This window comes from Neophocaena asiaeorientalis, unplaced genomic scaffold (genome assembly GCF_003031525.2).
Source record: "Neophocaena asiaeorientalis asiaeorientalis breed wild unplaced genomic scaffold, Neophocaena_asiaeorientalis_V1.1 scaffold296, whole genome shotgun sequence".
Classification (NCBI taxonomy): domain Eukaryota; kingdom Metazoa; phylum Chordata; class Mammalia; order Artiodactyla; family Phocoenidae; genus Neophocaena; species Neophocaena asiaeorientalis.
Genome location: NW_020175084.1, coordinates 897,749 through 917,550, shown reverse-complemented (window position 1 = coordinate 917,550; position 19,802 = coordinate 897,749). Strand labels below are relative to the sequence as shown.

The following is a 19,802-nucleotide window of genomic DNA, read 5'->3' as shown; positions in this document are numbered from 1 at the left end:
ATTGTGGTTTTTTCGTTTTTTTTTTTTGTGGTACACGGGCCTCTCACTGTGGTGGCCTCTCCCGTTGCGGAGCACAGGCTCCGGATGCACAGGCACAGCGACCACGGCTCACGGGCCCAGCTGCTCCCCGGCATGTGGGATCTTCCCGGACCGGGGCACGAACCCGTGTCCCCTGCATCGGCAGGCAGACTGTCAACCGCTGCGCTACCAGGGAAGCCCCCAAACCTTTTTAGTTTCATGTAGTACCATTTGTTCATTTTTGCTTTTTTGCCCTTGCCTGAGGAGAAAGATCCAAAAAATATTGCTAAGACAATGCTGCCTATGTTTTCTTCTAGGACTTTTATGGTTTCAGGTCTTACATTTAAGTTTTTAATCCATTTTGAGTTTATTTTTGTGCATGGTGCTAGAAAGTAGTCCAGTTTGATTCTTTTGCATGTAGCTGTCCACTTTTCCCAGCATTGTTTATTTAAGAGACTACCTGTTCCCCATTGCCTCCTTTGTTGGAGATTAATTGACCATATAAGTTTGGATTTATTTCTCTACTCTCTATTCTGTTACATTGATCTATGTATCTTTTTTGTGTGTTCCAGTACCAGACTGTTTTGATTACTGTAGCTTTGTAGTATAATTTGAAATCAGGGAACATGATACCTCTAGCTTTGTTCTCCTATCCCAAGATTGCTTTGGCTATTTGGGGTCTTTTGTGTTTCCATACAAATTTTAGAATTATTTGTTCTAGTTCTGTGAAAAATGTCATGGGTATTTTGATAGGGATTGCACTGAATCTGTAGATTACCTTAGGGTTTATGGTCATTTTAACAATATTAATTCTTCCAACCCATGAGCACAGTATATCTTTCCATTTGTTTGTGTCGTCTTCAATTTCTTTCATCAGTGTCTTATAGCTTTCAAAGTACAAGTTTTTTGCCTCTTTGGTTATATTTATTCTTAAGTATTTTATTCTCTGATGAAATTGTTAATGAGATTGTTTAATTTCTCTTTCTGATAGTTTGTTATTAGTGTATAGGAACACAACAGATTTCTGTATTACATTTTTATCCTGGATCTTTACTGAATTCATTTATTAATTCTGATTTTTTTGGTAGCATCATTAGGATTTTCTATATATGGTATCATGTCCTCTGTAGACAGTGACAGTTTTACTTCTTCCTTTCCAATTTGGATTCCTTTTATTTATGTTTCTTCTCTGATTGCTGTGGCCAGGACTTCCAAAACTATGTTGAATAAAAGTGGTGAGAGTGGACATCCTTGTTTTGTTCCTGATCTTAGAGGAAATGCTCTCAGCTTTTCATCATTGAATATGATGTTAACTGTGGGCTTGTCATATATGGCCTTTATTATATTGAGGTAGGTCCCCTCTATGTCTGCTTTCTAGAGAGTTTTTATTATAAATGGATGTTGAATTTTATCAATGGCTTTTTCTGCATCTATTGATATGATCATATCATTTTTATTCTTCAGTTTGTTAATGTGGTGTATCGCATTGATTTATTTGTGGATATTGAACCATCCTTGCATCCCTAGGATAAATTCCACTTGATATGGTATATGATTCTTTTGATGTATTGTTGAATTCAGTTTGCTAATATTTTGAGAATGTTTGCATCTGTGCTCATCAATGATATTGGCCTGTAATTCTACTTTTTTGTGGTGTTTTTGCCTGTTTTTTGTTAGGGTGATGCTGGCCTTATAGAATGTGTTCCAGAGTGTTCCTTCATCTTCAATTTTTGGAATAGTTTGAGAAGAATAGGTGTTAACTCTTTAAATGTTTGGTAGAATTCACATACTGGTCCTGGACTTTTGTTTGTTGGTAGTTTTCTAAATTACTGATTCAATTTCATTACTGGTAACTGGTCTGTTCATATTTTCTGTTTCTTCCTGATTCAGCCTTGGGAGATCATATGTTCCTAGGAATGTATCTATTGTAAATTGTTCATTTTGTTGACATATAATTGTTCGAAGTAATCTCTAATGATCCTGTGTATTTCTGTGGTTTAATTTGTAATTTCTCTTTCATTTCTGGATTATTTATTGGGCCTTCTCTTTTTCTTATGAGTCTGGCTAAAGGTTTATTAATTTTGTGTATCTTTTCAAAGAACCAGCTCTTTCATCGATCTTTTCTGTTTTTTTAGTCTTTATTTCATTTATTTCTGTGCTGATATTTATTATTTCTTTCCTTCTACTAACTTTAGGTTTTGTTTATTCTTCTTTTTCTGGTTCCTTCAGGTATAAGTTTAGATTGTTTTGAGATTTTTCTTATTTCCTGAGGTATGCTTGTATGGCTGTAAACTTTCCTCTTAGAACAGCTTTTGCTGTGTTCCATAGATTTTGGATTGTTGTGTTGTGTTTGGATTGTGTTTCTTTTTCATTTGTCTCCAGATATTTTTTTTATTTCCTTTTAATTTCTTCAGTGACCCATTGGTTGTTCAGTAGCATATTGTTTAGACTTCATGTGTTTGTGTTTTTTCATTTTTTTTCTTGTAGTTGATTTCTCTGCTCATACCATTGATATGATTTCAGTTATCTTAAATATATTCAGATTTAGTTTGTGGCATGTGATCTGTCCTGAAGAATGTTCCATGTGCACTTGAAAAGTATGTGTATTCTGCTGCTTTAGGTTGAAATGTTCTATATATATCAATATTTATGAAATCTGTCTAGTCTAATGTGTCATTTAATGCCATGTTTCCATATTGATTTTTTTTTCTGGATGATTTGTCCATAGATGTAAATGGGGTGTTAAAGTCCCCTACTATTATTGTGTTACTGTCAGTTTCTCCCTTTATGTTTACCTGTATTTGCTTAATGTATTTAGGTGCTCCTATGTTGGGTGCATGTACATTTACAGTTGTTGTATCTGCTTCTTGGATTGATTCCTTGATCATTAAATGGTAATGTCCTTCTTTGTCTCTCAGTAATATCTTTGTTTTAAAGTCTGTCTTGTCTATAGAGACACAGATGTAGAGAACAACGTATGGACACCAAGGGGGGAAAGCAGGGGTGGTGGTGGTGGTGGTGGGATGAATTGGGAGATTGGGATTGACATATATACACTAATATGTATAAAATAGATAACTAATAAGAACCAGCTGTATAAAAAAGTAAACTGAAATAAAATTAAAAAAAAATAAAGTCTGTCTTGTCTGATGTACATTTGCTACCCCAGCTTTCTTTTCATTTGCATTTATGTGGAATATTTTTTCCATCCCTTCATTTTTAGTCTGTGTGTGTCTTTAGATTGGAAGTGAGTCTCCTATACGTAGCATATAGATGGGTCTTGTTTTTTAATCCATTCAGCCACTCTGTCTTTTGATCAGAGCAGTTTGTTCATTTACATTTAAAGTCGTTATTGACAAGTATGTACTTATTGCCATTTTGTTAATTGTTTTCTGGTCATTTTTTTGGTTCTCTTTTGTTCATTTTTTCTTTTGCTCTACTCTCTTGTGACTTGATAACTCTTTAGTGTTATGTTTGGACTCCTTTCTTTTTCTCCTTTTTTTTGTGTGTGTGTATACATCTATTAAAGGTTTTTGGTTTATTACCATAAGGTTCATATATAACAACTATGTGTATCTATATACGTGATTACTTTAAGTTGATGATCTCTTCAGTTCTAATGCATTGTAACAACCCTGTATTTTTACTTCCACCTCCCCATATTTAATGTTTTTGATGTCATATTTTACATCTTTTCGTTTTGTGTATTCCTTAATTATTTATTGTGGATATAGATGATTTTACTACTTTTGACTTTTAACCTTCCTTCTATCTTTATAAGTTGTTGATCTACGACTTTTACTATATGTTTGCCTTTACCAGTGAGAATTTTCCTTTCCTAATTTTCATGTTTCTAGTTGTGGTCTTTTCTTTTTCACTTAGAGAGATTCCTTGAACGTTACTTGTAAAGCTGGTTTAGTGGTACTGAACTTTTTAAGCTTTTGCTCGTCTGCAAAGCTCTTTCTCTGTCCTTCAAATCTGAATGAGAGTCTTGCAGATAGAGCATTTGTGGTGTACATTTTATCCTTTCATCACTTGAAATATATCATGGCCGTCCTCCTGGCCTGTTAAGTTTCTGCTGAAAAGTAAGTTGACAGTCTGTGGGCATTCTCTTGCTGCTTTTAAGATTTTCTCTTTATCCTTAATTTTTGCCATTTTAATTATAATGTGTTGTGGTGTGGACCTCTTTAAATTCTTCTTGTTTGGGACTCTGTACTTCCTCTACCTGGATGTCTGTTTCCTTCCCTAGGTTAAGGAAGTTTTCACCTGCTATTTCTTCAAGTTAAGTTCTCTGCCCTTTTCTCTCTTCTTCTGGTACCCCTATAATGTGAATGTTAGTACGCTTGATGTTGTCCCAGAGGTCTCTTAAACTACCCTCATTTTATCAAATTCTTTTTTTTTCTGTTCATCTTGGGTGATTTCCACTAGTCTGTCTTCCACTCCTCTGTATCATCTAATATACTGTTCATTACTTCTAGGGTTTTTTTTTTTTTTTTTTTCTGGTTATTTTATCTTCGGGTCTGTTTGGGGTGTCTTTGTATTTTCTAACCACTTATCAGTTAAAATTCTCACTGTGTTCATCCAATTCTTCTGCCAAGTTTGTGGAGCATCTTAATGATCATTACCTAGAATTCTTTATCAAGTAGATTGCTTTTCTCCATTTCATTTAGTTCTTTTTCTGAGGTTTTCTCTTGTTCCTTTGTTTAGAACGTATTTTGCTCTCTCATCATTTTGCCCAATTTTCTGTATTTATTTCTATGTATCAGGTAGGTTGGTTAAGTTTCTGGATCTTGGAGAGGTGGCCTTATGCAGTTGACATCCTGTGGGGCCCAGCAGCTCACTCCCCTCCTGTTCAGAGCTGTATGCTCTAGGGGTACCCCCTGTGTGACCCCTTCTGTTGTGGTGGGAAGAGTACTGTGGGCGGTCTGGTAGGCAGGGCTGGCCCCTGGCCTGGTTGGCTGCCAGGCTGTGCCTTGCACAGTGGCTGTGGTCAGACAGGGTGGGGTAGGCTTCCCATGTGGCTGTCTGCATGGTCTGGTTGGGGCACACAGCTGCTGCCAGCCCACTGGTGGGCAGGTAAGCCCCTGGCACTAATAGTCTATAGGGTGGACCCCAAAATGGCACTTGCTAGCACCAGTGTCCTTGTGGTAGAACGAGCTCCCTACAATGGCTGCCACCAGCATCAGTGACCCCAGGGTGAGCTCTTGCCTCTCTGGGAGGCTCTCTGAGATCAGAAGATAGGTCTGACCCAGGCTCCTTTCAAACTACTGCCTCTGTTCTGGGTCTCAGAGTATATGAGGTTTTGCACACACCCTTAACAGATGAGTCTCTGTTTCCTACAGCCCTCTTGCTCTCATGTAGCCAAGCCCTTCTGGCCTTCAAAGCCGGATGTTCTGGGAGCTTGTCTTCTCGGTGTAGGATTCCTAGACTGGGGAACCCAATGTGGGGCTCAGAACCCTTGCTCTTTGGGGAGAATCTCTGTAATTATGATTATCATCTTGTTTGTGGGTTGCTGACCTGGGTTGGTGGGTCTTGACTAGGTCATGTCATTGCCCCTTCTATCCTTCTCATTGTGGTTCCTTTTCTATGTCTTCAGTTGTGGGAAATCTCGGCTAGTCTTCAGGTCATTCTCATTTATAGTTGCTCTGTGAGTTGTTGTAATTTGGTGTGCCTGTAGGAGCTGGTGAGCTCCAGGTCTTCCTACTCTGCCACCTGGCCACACCCTCCCTTAACCTCATTCTTAAAAAAACAAAATTTAAGCATACAGTACTGTACAAGGATATGAAGTTATTATCTGTTCCAACAATGAGCTTATAATCTTAGATTATTGGTAGGACAAATAAATACTTGTAAATACATATACAGTTGTAGAAAAAAAAGCACAAATACAAATCTATTCATACTTTAGAAACTTAAATATATCCTGGGCCTAACATTTTGCTAGATACTTCAAGGAATACAAAACAATATTAGCGTGCCCCAGTCCGGGAGGGTCCCATGTGCCATGGAGCAGCTGGGCCTGTGGGCCATGGCCGCTGGGCCTGCGCCTCCGGAGCCTGTGCTCCGCAGCGGGAGAGGCCACAGCAGTGAGAGGCCCGTGTACCGCCAAAAAAAAAAAAAAAAAAAATTAGCATACTTCCTGCCCCAGTAGTTTATTATATCACTGGGGAAATGAGATGTGTACACTTTAAATACATAATAGTTTATGGAAGATCTGTGTGTGCAAAGGAGTAATACAGATGGTGAGGACTGTGATGGGCAGCATTGAGAGAAGGATATCTGACATTTCTTGAAACATAATAAATGTAAAGGTTTACACAGATGAAGAAAAGTGCAAAAAGCAATGTGGAGAGAATGGGCTTAGTGTTTGGGAGTAGAGAGCAGTCTGGAGGCATCTCACTCTTCAGCCTATTACATTCTGGCTGTTCTGAACTGAATTAAATAATCTGGATTCACTTCAGTCTTTTGGTTTACATCTTATTTATTACTCCTGGAGTCTTTTCTAAACAGAATCTCTAGTTTGTAAAAGGAGTATTTGATCTGCATTGGCCTAATTTAGGAATTCACTAGTAAAGTGCTGCCCCTGTAAGTGACCTTCTTTCAGGTGACACTGTTACTGCCACTTCCTTGTCAGAGTTACTGGATCTTTGGGATCATTAATCACTTCATCAATCTGGGCTTCAGTTTCCTCTTCTGGAAAATGGGGATGATAATATTTACTTCCTAGGATTCTTATAAAGATTAAGTGAGATCATGTATGTTAGCCCTTTATTTGGCACATAGGAAATGTTCAATTAATGTTGGCAGTAATTATCATGATTATCATTATTATTTTTTACCCTCAATTCCTAAATGTCTTTATATTGTAAGAATATAAGATTGAAAATGTCTTACACACAGACTTTTTTTGATAAATGTTTTATTTTCCAGTTACAAAATATAGTGATTAACTTAAAATTACAAGATCAGGGTTAGTTTCCTTTCCCTTCAAAAGATGATACTTAGAGTCTGCAGACTCCCTGAGCCTTCGACATCCAGAGACGCTGGAGATGGGAGATCTCATTATGTCTCTATTTTTCTTCTCTGTTTACTTAAGAATCTGAACTATATTTCAGCTTCCCTCTTTTCTTTCTTTTCTCTCTTTTTCTTTTTTTTTTTGCCTAATGGTTCTCACCTCTTCATGTTTCAGCTAACATGCAATTTCTGAATAAGTGAGTTTTGCTTAATGATGGGAATGAGGCCCTGAAGATGTCTTGATTCTATAAGTATTCCTAAGTATGTATCTCAGTTAACTGGTGGGTGGGTCCTTGCAGTTCAGCCTGTTTCTGCCTGAGAATACTTGGTCAAATCTTAGATTGCTAGGTGCTAAAGTAGATACAAAATAGGGATTTTGTGTTAATTTCTGACACATATAAAATGTGAATTGAGTACCTCAATTGTGATTTTTTTTTACAACTTTATTGAGGCATATTTTATATTGTAGTGTTCAGTGAGTTTTAGTAAATTTACTGAGTAGTACTTCCATCACCATAAATCAACTTTAGAACATTTTTGTTCCCACATAATAATTTTGAGGTTCATCCATGTCATAGTATGTATCATCAGTCTGTTCTTTTTTATTGCTAAGTAGATTCCATTGTATGAAAATGGCACATTTTGACTATTCATTTACCAGCTGATGGACATTTATGTTGTTTCCAATTTTTGGCTATTAAGAATAATGCTGGGGACTTCCTTGGTGGTGCAGTGGTTAAGAATCCACCTGCCAGTGAAGGGACATGTGTTTGATCCCTGGTCCGGGAAGATCCCACATGCCGCGGAGCAACTAAGCCTGTGAGCCACAACTACTGAGCCTGTGCTCTAGTGCCTGCAATCCACAACTACTGAGCCTGCGCACCACAGCTACTGAAGCCTGCATGCGTGGAGCCCGTGCTCCGCTACAAGAGAAGCCACTGTAGTGAGAAGCCTGCACACTGCAACGAAGAGTAGCCCCTGCTTGCCACAACTAGAGAAAGCTCATGTGCAGCAATGAAGACCCAATGCAGCCAAAAATGAAATAAAAATTAAAATAAAGAATAATGCTGCTATGAATTCATGTGCAGTTCTTTGTGTGGACAGATGTCTCATGGTGGTAGATACCTATGTGTGGAATTCCTGGGTCATATGGTAAATTTATATTTAACTTTTAAAAAATTGCTATGCTATTTCCCCAATTGGCTGCATCATTTTATATTCCTATGTTATGTATGACTGTTGCCCTTTCTCTACATCCTTGTCAACACTTGCTGCTATCTTTTTTTTTTTCAATTGTGGTCATTCTAATGGGTGTGAAATGGCATCTCTTATAGTTTTAATTTGCACTTCCCTAATGACTAATGATGTTGAGCATCTTTTCATTTGCTTATTAGTAAGCTAGACTTTTATGATTCTTCAGCAATGGATGCTATTTACCTTTCTGGCAATCTTTGTTCATTTTCTTCTTTTGAATCCACTAAATAGTCAGCAGTTTGGCAGAGATTAGATTAGATTTTTTACCTAAAGAAGACATGAAAATCTGGTCTAGGTGGTTTAGTGTACATATATTCATTTAAGATTTGCTAGACTGTGAGCCCATTGTTTATCTGTTTTCCTGGTCTGAAGTCCTATTATGTGTATATTATCTGTCATAAAAAATATGGCGAGGCCCACAAGTAGACCTTGGCATGCTTCCACCCCATCACACACCGTGATGTTTGTGTACTCTGGCTCAATGATCAGCAGTAAGCAGAAGTGTCTGCAGTGGCACAGGGCTGCCTTGTACTCCTGTTATTCCCTGTGACTCGCCTATTAGGAAATGGGGACTCTACAGGTATTCTTTTTGGCCCTTGTTTTTCATCTCCCCTAAAGCTGTAGGTGAATTTTTCATTCAAATTATATCACCTAAAAAAGAATTCTGTTACTCATTGTAGTTCCAAGTATTTGGGTAGAAGAAGGGAGGTGAAAAGTAATTCTGTGATGTAGTCACAGGTTTTTCTTTTGTGAAATACGGGCCAATTTAGATCAAGGCCAGGTTGTTTAACTGTTACTTGAGAAAGAGTAAATCAAATTGCATTCTTGTGTTTTTATTTATTTATTTTATCATCCTTGTTTGGTTTGGTTTGTTTTGGTTTTTTTTTGGCCATGCCACGTGGCATGCAGGATCTTAGTTACCCTACCAGGGATCGAACCCATGCCCCCTGCGAAGGAAGCATGGTCCCTTAACCATGGACCTCCCGGGAAGTCCTGAGTTCTTGTGTTTTTAAATTACTTGTTTGTGTACAAATGTGACATTTAAAATGCCATTTTTCTTAACAAATATATTTGAGACTTCTGTGTTGCCACAGGCTATAAAATATCTGAAATCTAGTGAGAAATACTGTATTTTTATTTTCACTCTTCTTTTTTGGGGGTGCTTTTTGATCATTTCTTTTGTCACATTGAACATGATTTAGTAAGGTAAATTAGAATAGGAAAAGATAGATTATCATTTGAATGATTAAGATGTGAGATATTTTAAAAGTTGTGTGCATGTTGTATTTGTCTAAGATTTGTGCTTTCCTTCATGAAGGAGTACTCATTGAGCATCTTCTGTGTGCTAGGTGTTATCCTAGGCTTTGGGGAGAGGAGGAATGGTTAGAGAGGAAACATAAAGAAAAGGTAATTTCTTATATCGCTGACTGCTGTGAAGAACATTAAATAGGGCATTGCACATAAAGTGCATATAACTTTAGTCTGCATATAACAGAAAACTCCCCTTAAGCTGGTTTAAGTAGCAAGGAAATATATTCTCTCATAACTGGAAAATAGGCTGGGCACCAGGTATGATCGGATCATCAGGGATCCTCTTCCTTCTGTCTCGCCACCCGGCTGTCCTCACTAAAAATTTTATCCTATGGTTGCTTCCCCCATGAATGCAAGATGCCTACGAGAGTGGACCCAACATCTCGAGGAAGGAGAGGGGTTGTCTCTTTCCTATTTTTCTTTTAGGAACTGGGAGACCTGTTCCAAAAGTTACTCAAACTAGAGCCAAACTGGCAGGGTAATGTAGTTACCATGTTTGCCTTAGATTAGTTGTAGAATTGGCGAATTATGTACCATGCCACCATAGCCAGTGCCTGGCAGGGGCATTCGGGTCATCTTGCCAGAATGAAGATACCATTGTGTCAGTAGCTTCTTTGTAACCTGAGACTAATAATGAGCAAAAGGGCAACAATGATTGGAGTAGGTGACAAGTATAACTTGAAGAGTAATGGAATAAAATTTATTTATTAAATGTGGCTGTAAACTTGTCATTCAATTCTTAGGGTTTCAACATAGTATAAAGTGTACTGTATTATATTTTTATTATTTTTTCAATTTATGTGCTGAGCAATAACTGAAATTAGAGTCACATGAGTTTTTAATTGATCCTAGGGTTTGCCCTCTTAAACCTATTCACTTTTTAGAACTTCAGAATGGGTAAATACAGTCACCAGTTTGTTCTGGGCTTCAGGAGTCCTGATTAAGTTCCTTGTGATGGAGTTGTTTCTATCCATACATGTGTCCGTAAGCTTTTACGATTTGGAGGACTTCATTTCTTTTCTCAAAAACAGTAGAGATGGTACAGTGTTCATTAGTGAAAGTGCTTAGCTTGGCCTGTATAGTGGATGTTCAATAAATGTTTGTTGACTGAAATCCTTCAGAGCTAGAATACCCATATTCAAGACTAACTTAAGTGTTAGTAATTGTGTTAAGTAAAGGTGCTACATTTAAAATTGGCACTTGTTTTACTTTTTGCTTTTCTAGTCATTCATTCAAACAGCCATTATTTATTGGGCATCTACCATATGTCAGGCACTGTGGGATACAGAGGTAAGAAAGACGTCATCCCTGCTCTCAGGAAGCTCAAGAATCCAGGTGGGGAGAACCAGATATTATTATGATGGAGTGGATTTGCAGGAGGTAACCTAGGGTGAGAACCTAACCCAGCCTTGGGTCATCAGCAGGCAAGGCTGCTTGGAGAGGTTCCAGCTGAATCTCGAAGAATATGTGGGGGTTAGCCTGGGGAATGAGGGCATGAGGAGACAGAGATGAGGAAGCTCGACAGAGGCATCGAGGTAGGAAATTGCTGGGTGTGTATGGGAAACTACACAAAGTTCCTTTCTTATATAAATAAGACTAGAAGTGGGAGAGAGAGTGGAGGCTGGATAGTGAGGCAGGGGTGGGACATGGACAGGCCTGCATGCCTGGACTGGGAGTAGCTGAAGGCTTTTGAGTGCCATGGTCAGATGTGTGGAGTCCATCCTGGAGGTGAGGAAGAAGGAAGAGGTGGCACAGCGGCAGTAGGGATGGAGAGGAGGTGAGGGTGGCGATATCTGTGTGGATATCATAGTATAGCTTCAGTTCTATAATACATGATCAAACACAGGGGAAGAACACTAAGACAGGAAGTTAAAAAAATGTTAATGAGATTAAACTCTTTATAGTATCACTGGGTATCTTTTTAAAATTCATTATCAGGAATTCCTTGGCGGTCCAGTGGTTATGACTTGGCGTTTTCACTGCTGTGGGCCTGGGTTCAGTCCCTAGTAGGAGAACCAAGATCCCACAAGCCACATGGCACGGCCAAAAAAAGAAAGAAAGAAAAACAAAACTCATTATCAAAAATAAATCTCTATAAACACAGCAAAGGACAGAAGTAAGATAATATTTAACAACTAGAATTAGCTCTAAGTAGCTTTTACAGCTCTCTTTGGTACGTGTTTTGGTTTTTCATAGTTATTGGAATTTTTAAATTATTAACACAGTCTGCAGCAAGCTATTTGTTTTTGTAAATTAATATGAAAAATAAAGATTAAAGCTTTTTTTTTTTTTTTTTTTTTGCGGTACGTGGGCCTCTCACTGTTGTGGCCTCTCCCGTTGCGGAGCACAGGCTCGGACGCACAGGCCCAGTGGCCACGGCTCACAGGCCCAGCCGCTCCGCAGCATGTGGGATCTTCCCGGACCGGGGCACGAACCCGTGTCCCCTGCATCGGCAGGCGGTCTCTCAACCACTGCGCCACCAGGGAAGCCCCAAGATTAAAGCATTTCTAAGGTAGTATGTGATAGAGATAGAATTTGTTGGAAGTAGATACAGTTTTCTTGGGAGAGAAAGAATTAATATTAAAAATGACACTTAAGGAATGTGAATCAGTACAGTGCATCTTATAGCAATACCTTAAAAACTATAATATTAAAAACTCCTTGGCAGAGAACTGATAATTTTTCAGTCATACATGTAAATTAAAGTCAAACTTGTTTTTGTCTAAATCATGCCTAAGTCCTGAGGAGTGAATTCTTTGAGAACTAAGTACATGGCTTTATGCTTGTGTGGCCCCGGGCCCTGTGGGACTTTGCATATCGCCGGGGCCCTAGAAATGAATTAGAGTGGCCTCTCGCTAAAGTTCAAGTGGGAATTACCAAAGTGTCCTCACTTTACCACAAAAGAGCTTTCAGATGACACAAATCCCATCTAGCTACAAGATCCAGAGAGACTAGGACAGAGGAAGGTGCCTTATATGTACATGAAGAATTATGTTTCCATATTCCTCGACCTTGCGCTTTTTTTACCCTTTTCTTTAAGGGGGAAAAAACATGCTTTCCCCTTTTTCATGAAAGGAAAAAAAAAAAAAGAACCCCAAAACGTGCTGAGGCAGCAGATACATAGCCCAATCCCTTGTCTTCCTGCTATATAGACATATAACAGGAGCATATCATCAATTTTCTCTCTTCCCTTGTAATACCAGTGGATGTTTTCCCCCCTGGGAAGTAGCATAATAGTTTTTCAGATATTTTAGCTCTTAGGAGAACAGCTTTTTTTGAGCTTTTGTCAGAGACAATCTCCAGGGAAGCAGGTAGTTACTAATACTTCACTATTATTATTTCTCTCTTCCCAGTGTTTATGTTTGCAAAGGAATTTTCTATAATTATGGATTCCTATAGCCTTTTCTGATAATTTATGGTCACTGACAGTATACTGTACCTGAAAAAGAAATGAACTTTCAAGAAATCTTGAGGCCATTGCGTTGTTTTTCTAACAGGTGAGGGATGGTGGCATTGTTTTTCATACTTCCTTTATCTTTGAAACCTGATGAATGTAGAACTAAACCTTTTTGCTAAGGTGTCCCCTAACACTCAACATTATTTTTAGACTGTCTTGTTTTTAATTGAGTTTTCTTTCCCCATTCAATTGCTTATGTTTCCCTATTCTTGGGCCATTTTATGTGCGCACATATGTGCCCAAACCTGCTTCTAACTCTCCATGAGTCCCCTGGGTTTAGGGGCCATCCCTTCTCTTTTCTGCTTCCCTGTTTCTTTATACAAGAGAGGATCTTATTTATGATCCCTGAATGCTTAACTAGTTCAGTGGATAGTAAGAGGGAGGTCTTGTACCACTTATTTAGCAGGCAGTGATGTAGAAGGGCATCTGGCTTTAGTAATAAATACTGGTATGGAAATGACTTCAAGATGAAGTTGCTGCAGATGAAAAATAGGAACGGAACTTGGGCTAGAAGGCCCATTGCCATCTGCCTTGGCCATTGACTGACCTCTTTAACACCCCTCTTTTGTCTTTCATTTCCTGGGCATCTTGGCAGGGGCAGGCACTGGCGTGCTTGTGAGTGAGTACCGGGAACTTGGAAGTTAGCCTCACGGGGTAACGCTGTGTTCTAGTCTTGAATAGAAATTCAAAAGGAAAAGAAACTGCTCTAAAGCATTGTCAATTAAAAAAATGCACAACCTTGAAGCTGCGAATTATGTTTTATTCAGCGGACTTTCGGAGGACTTCACCCCAAGAGGCAGCCTCTCAGATCTCTCTGAGGGACTGCTCCAAAGAGGTCAGGGAGGAGCCAGAATATGTAGGAGTTTTTGCAAAAGTACCAGGTAGTCGGAACATCAAAATATTATTGTCAATTAAAGAAAACCAGACAAGTTAATAAATTTAGCACTTTTCTACGAATGGGAAGATAACAAGCTTCTAGACTCATTTCAATGATATCATTCCTTTGATACACACCTTAACTATCTAGGCCCAGTATCCTATTTTTTTTTCCCATTCTGAATCCCCTCATGTGCACAGTCTGGGGTGGCCTGCAATGGCTGATGGCTGCAACATCCTTTGTTTACTGCTATGGCAGGTGACATTCTTTGTCCACACATTGGACCAAAAAAAGGCATGGACCGCATTGGGTCCTGAACCTATAATTCTACAGGTATTAAGAGTTCATGCAGTTGGACACGTGGCATATTCATCGCCATGATGTGATTTCCAGGTACAAGTAGGTAACAGAAGTACCTTGTATGGTTTCCTCAGGTAAGCTTTTAGGGGAGGTAGGGGAATGTTGTAGGCCTGCTGAAGTGGCTGACCATGTTGCCTCCTGAATACAGTGAGTGCCCGTCTGACTGGGTTTTGGTCTTCCTGCTGGGTGTCTGCTGCAGCGTCAGCCTTGCTCCTTGTGTTTCAGGTGAGATGAGTGAGAGCCGAGCAAAGAGAGTTCGAATCAAGGAGGTGGACGGCTGGACCCTGAGGATGCTGATTGACTATGTTTATACGGCGGAGATTCAGGTGACAGAAGAGAATGTACAGGTAAGGGTGATGCCTCATATCACTTGTTCCTTTACACATGTCAGTGTTCTAATGCAACAGGGCATACCTATACATAGACACTTTGTACCTACTACTTTGTAGTAGGATTTGTTGTTAAAACTGTATTTCTAAGAGACATTATAATGATTATAGCTTTTTAATAATGTTCCTGATTTCAGTATCTTTTATATTCTCAAAGTTCTAAGATACAAATCCTTTAGTTCTCTGAATGATGCTTGTTCTTTTATGAAGACATGGTCATGTTCATTTATAACTACAGTGCTACCCATATTTTCCTTTATTCCCTAGAAGGTTAAGTCTGTAAAGGGTGTTTTTGGCCGCCAACAGCCTTTACTTCTTTGACTATTTCAGCATCCTCTATTAGTGATTCTAGATTTTAGCTAAAATTTGGCATCGTACCTCTCTTACTTTCTATAAAGAACAAATGTTTTATATATATGATGTAAATGTTTAACTAATAGAGGTAGATGTGGAGTAGAAAGTGAAAGTCCCTCTTTAAAACTGTACTTCTCTTTGCACTCACCAATCCCACACTCTGTGATTTACTCTCTTTCCCCATAGGGTAGCCTCTGTTATCTGTTTGGTGTTAATCTTTAAGAACATTTTCTATGCAGTTACACACACACACACACACACACATACACACACACACAATTTTCTTGACATAAGTATACTTTTACTATACCTGTTGTTCTGTAACTTTTCTTTTTTCACTGAACAAAGTGTCTTGGAGTTCTTTACATGTGAATACATATGAGTCCAGCTCATTCTTTTGTGTGTGGTGTCCTGTATGTTAATCAGCATATATGATTTTTCACCTTTACAAAAATGTTGCAGTGAATGAACATATTTATATTTGCATCCAAAAATTTCATGGGATAGATTCCTCAACATGTAATAGCTGGATCAAAAGGTACATTCATGTTTTAATTTCTGATAGGTATGCCATATTGCCATCTAAAAGTTTGTATTTATTTATACTCCTTCCAATAGGTAGACTGTATTTTGAGGACAGCAAAAAGAACTAGGACTAACTTCTTAAGAAATAATCTCTGAATTCTACTTGTACGAATAGGAAATCTTTTGTCCCTTGTAACTAGTTGAAATATGCTGCAAAATATTTGAATTTGGAGACTGAAATCTTTTCACTTTAACTTGTTAGAGCATGCTGTTATTAAATGTTAAGTACTGGCAGTGGTAAGGCCCCCTGGTGATCCTTAGATGGCCTCAGTTAACCTCTGCCTGGAAGTCCCATTCATGAGGTAAAGCATTTGAAAAGCCTTGGTTGATCCTGAAGTCACGTACAAAGGTGTGAATCAGATGCTACATGAACCTTTTTTTAACATGGAGGAAAATGTTTGGTACGTGTCATCTCATTCTGGTCTTTTCTGTACAGGTGTGCTATTTGCTGGATTCTGGGGCATTGGTTTCAACAAGACCCTTATCTTGGGTTTCGTTTGCTCCTTGTTTTTATTCATTTGAGTGCCTGAGTCTCACTGTACCCTATATCTGACCTTCAGTAAATGAATTACTGATTGGTTTCTTTGATTCACATAATGTGTCACATGGGGGAAAATTGCAAAAGGTGGTTTAGGCCTACAAGACTGGAGTGTGTGAATTCAGCTCTGAATGCTGTTTGTAGTAGCTCTTGTGGTAGAGACATTGGCCTGTGAGGAACTGGGAGAACGCTTCTCATGTTTCTTTTAATAACTGTCATATTCCAGTCCTGAAGTGTTAGTCATCACACCTCTCAGAAAACCTCTTGCCCTGCCAATTTGCCTTTGTGTATATTGCTAGCTCTTACAGGAATACATTGAAAGAGTTGTACTTGGCAGACTCATTAAATGCTTAACATTCACATTATTTTTGTTTTTTTTTTGGAAGAGGGATGTTTCTTCACTGTAGGGGTATCTTGGTATATAAAGCCTTATTTTATACTCCATTGAAAAATACTTGTTTTGCAAAAGTCAGTTTGGAAATAAAATTGATTAAAATAAGCTACCTTTTCCATAACAAGTATTTTAAAAAATTCTTTCTATTATTATTATTTTTAAAATTTATTTTATTATTTTTGGCTGCATTGGGTCTTCATTGCTGCATGTGGGCTTTCTCTAGTTGCGGAAAGCGGGGGCTACTCTTCGTTGTGGTGTGCGGGCTTCTCATTGCGGTGGCTTGTCTTGTTGTGGAGCATGGGCTTTTAGGCACACGAGCTTCAGTAGTTGCGGCACATGGGCTCAGTAGTTGTGGCCAGTGGGTTCTAGAGCGCAGGCTCAGTAGTTGTGATGCATGGGCTTAGTTGCTTTGCGGCATGGGGGATCTTCCCGGACCAGAGCTTGAACCTGTGTCCTCTGCATTGGTAGGTGGATTCTTAACCACTGTGCAACCAGGGAAGCCCCATAACAAGTATTTTTTATTGAAATACAGAGTAAGGGCTTACCTATCAAGACACACTAAACTGCTCTTTCCTCTATTTTGTATATTTTTGTCTGTCTGTACTTTGTTAAATCTTTCTTCTAAGTGCTGTTCACCTTAAGGAAAGGAGCAGTTCTGGGGAGGTATCTGTTATTCTTATTAATGTGAAGCTAAAGTTTTAAATGGCCCCAACTAGAAGCTCTGCTCTGAGTATATCTGCTCTGAGAGTGTTGACAGTGGGGACGGAACTTTCTGTAATTCAAAGGTTTATTGTTGTCGGTATATTTTCTCATTAGACCTAGAATCAAATCTCTTGTCAGGTAACCTCCCTTTTGTACATTTCTGTTTTAGTAATAAAGTAGTCTTAGGATAGCAGGTATCTGAGTCTTCTACTTTGGGACTGCATGTTTTTATGTAGAAGCATAGTGCCATAGAATGCTGAGGTCCAGCTGTCTTAGAGTCAGTTGGTGACAGAACAGGACCATAACCCTGGTTTCCCTGATTCCTAATTAAGGGTCCCTTCTGCGATACTATGCAGTCTCCTTATTACACAGATTTAAAATATATATAATAACTGTTTGAAGTGAATGTTGTTAACTTTGAGTCAAAATGAAGGAATGAAGTAGTTTGAAAGATTAACTCTAAAGAAGGGACAATTGTCATTTTATTATATAAGTAATAGTGTTTTAATTCTGGCTGTTTAGGGTTTCCTGATTATTTTTTCTTTTGTTATTGCTGTTGTTTTTTTGTTTTGGTTTTCAAACTTTGATTTTGAGTTTGGATGGTTGCTTTTAATTATGGTAACGTTGGGGAATAATTTGAGACAAATGAATTTTTTTTTTTTTAAAGAGAAATAAAAGGAGAATACATATTTTACCATGACCACACTTTTAATTGAATTTTTTTGCTGTTGAATAATTTAAATTACTTGTGTTTAAAGTATCCAATCAGATTTTATAAACTTTATATATATGGGACCAGAGAAAATAAAGCCAAAGCCTACTATAAAAGGAGGTAAACTTTTTTGGGGTCATGGACTCCTTTGAGAAGCTAATGAAAAACTGAACTCTTTCCCAAGTAAAGGGCACTAAAGTATATATGCATGAAGTTTCACATACATGTTCAGAGAATGCATGTACTTTGTCTCCTCCCACCTTCCCCATTAAGAATACTTGACTTTTTGTGTATGTTTGTGTGTGTGTGTATTTGAAGGGTTTTCACATGAGTTTATCTTCAGCTGTGTGCTAGGCATTTTACATATGTCTTAGTTGATATTCACCAGCATATTAGATAGGTATTACTCTATTTTGCAAATGAGGAAGCTCAGAAAGGTTAAGTAATTAGTTCAGCATCACACAGCAACTATTAAGCTGTCATTAACTACTAGTGTTATTGAAAAAGAGAGTTTGTATATTCAAAAATAGAAGTACATTTATAACTGAAAAACATTTTTTCAGTATCACCAAAATTATTGAAGGTTTATTATTCTTCATTTGATGTGTTGATGAACATTTTGGAGAATCCTAAAGGATCTTGAGTTTTTTAAAACATTTACTTTATTGCTAAATTTGTGGTTTTGTTACATATGTTTTTACTTCTCAGCTTTTGGGCATTTGTTTTGGCTTGCTAAAAGTAGATAAGAGTTTTTCACCTGATGTAAGTGTGAAAAACTAAGGTAAGGCTATTAATAGTACCAATGTAAGTAAATGATCTTATTCCCAAATTAATATTATAAGTGTTCATCTATAGGTTCTGTCTACATTAGAACTTTTATCATCTCAGAATTGAAGAAGCATCTGATAATTTTGAATGGATGTGTTTTAAACAGTTCATGAACTGTTTAAACTTTTATGTTGCATAAACTGGAATTATTTGAGATAGAAAGTCTCATCTCTTTAAAAAAAGAGCAGAATTTGTTTATTTTTTAATATCTTTGTTGGAGTATAATTGCTTTACAATTTAGTTTCTGATGTACAACAAAGTGAATCAGCTATACATATACATATATCCCCATATCCCCTCCCTCTTGAGCCTCCCTCCTATCTTTTCTGTCCCACCCCTCTAGGTGGTCACAAAGCATTGAGCTGATCTCCCTGTGCCATGCAGCAGTTTCCCACTAGCTATCTGTTTTACATTTGGTAGTGTATATATGTCAGTGCTACTCTGTCACTTCATCCCAGCTTCCTCTACCTGCCCTGTGTCCTCAAGTCCATTCTCTACGTCTGCCTCTTTATTCCTACCCTGCCACTAGGTTCATCAGTACCGTCTTTTAGATTCCATATATGTGCATTAGCATATGGCATTTGTTTTTCTCTTTCTGACTTACTTTACTCTGTATGACAGATTCTGGCTCCATCCACCTCATTACAGATAACTCACTTTCGTTTGAAAAAGGAACAGAATTTAAACAAGAGTTTTTCAAGAGATAATTAAAATTAATTATTGGTAATAAACACACTAGAGTGTTTAACACAACCTCAGTACAGTAGAAAATCGGAGGTCGTGTGTCCATTTCCTTGGTGGTGTAGGGCAGGGTGTTTGTTGTTTGAGATGGGACCAGAAGTGACAGCAGTGTGTCATTGTGGAGCCTTCTACCCCTGAGGGCTCCTGAAAGGAGGGCATCGTAGGAGGGGCTTCCATGATAGGAATCCTGTTGATATGGTTGACCACTTAATCAAAAAAAGGCTGAAGGGGAGAAATGGTTAAAAAAGAGTACTTGTATACCCTAAAT

At 38.2% G+C, this 19,802-nt stretch overlaps 1 protein-coding gene across 2 annotated transcripts in view; it reads left to right on the top strand.

Moving 5' to 3' along the window:
- The window catches only part of KLHL2 (kelch like family member 2), a 118,719-nt gene that overhangs the window by 28,610 nt on the left and 70,307 nt on the right, over positions 1–19,802 (top strand). The window contains exon 4 of one of the 2 annotated variants that reach the window (XM_024764170.1): positions 14,517–14,638. The exons of the other annotated variant lie outside the window; for it this stretch is intronic. Within the exon in view, the coding sequence (XP_024619938.1) occupies positions 14,517–14,638 (122 nt within the window). The remainder of the gene's footprint in view (positions 1–14,516; positions 14,639–19,802) is intronic. 2 annotated transcript variants of the gene reach the window in all.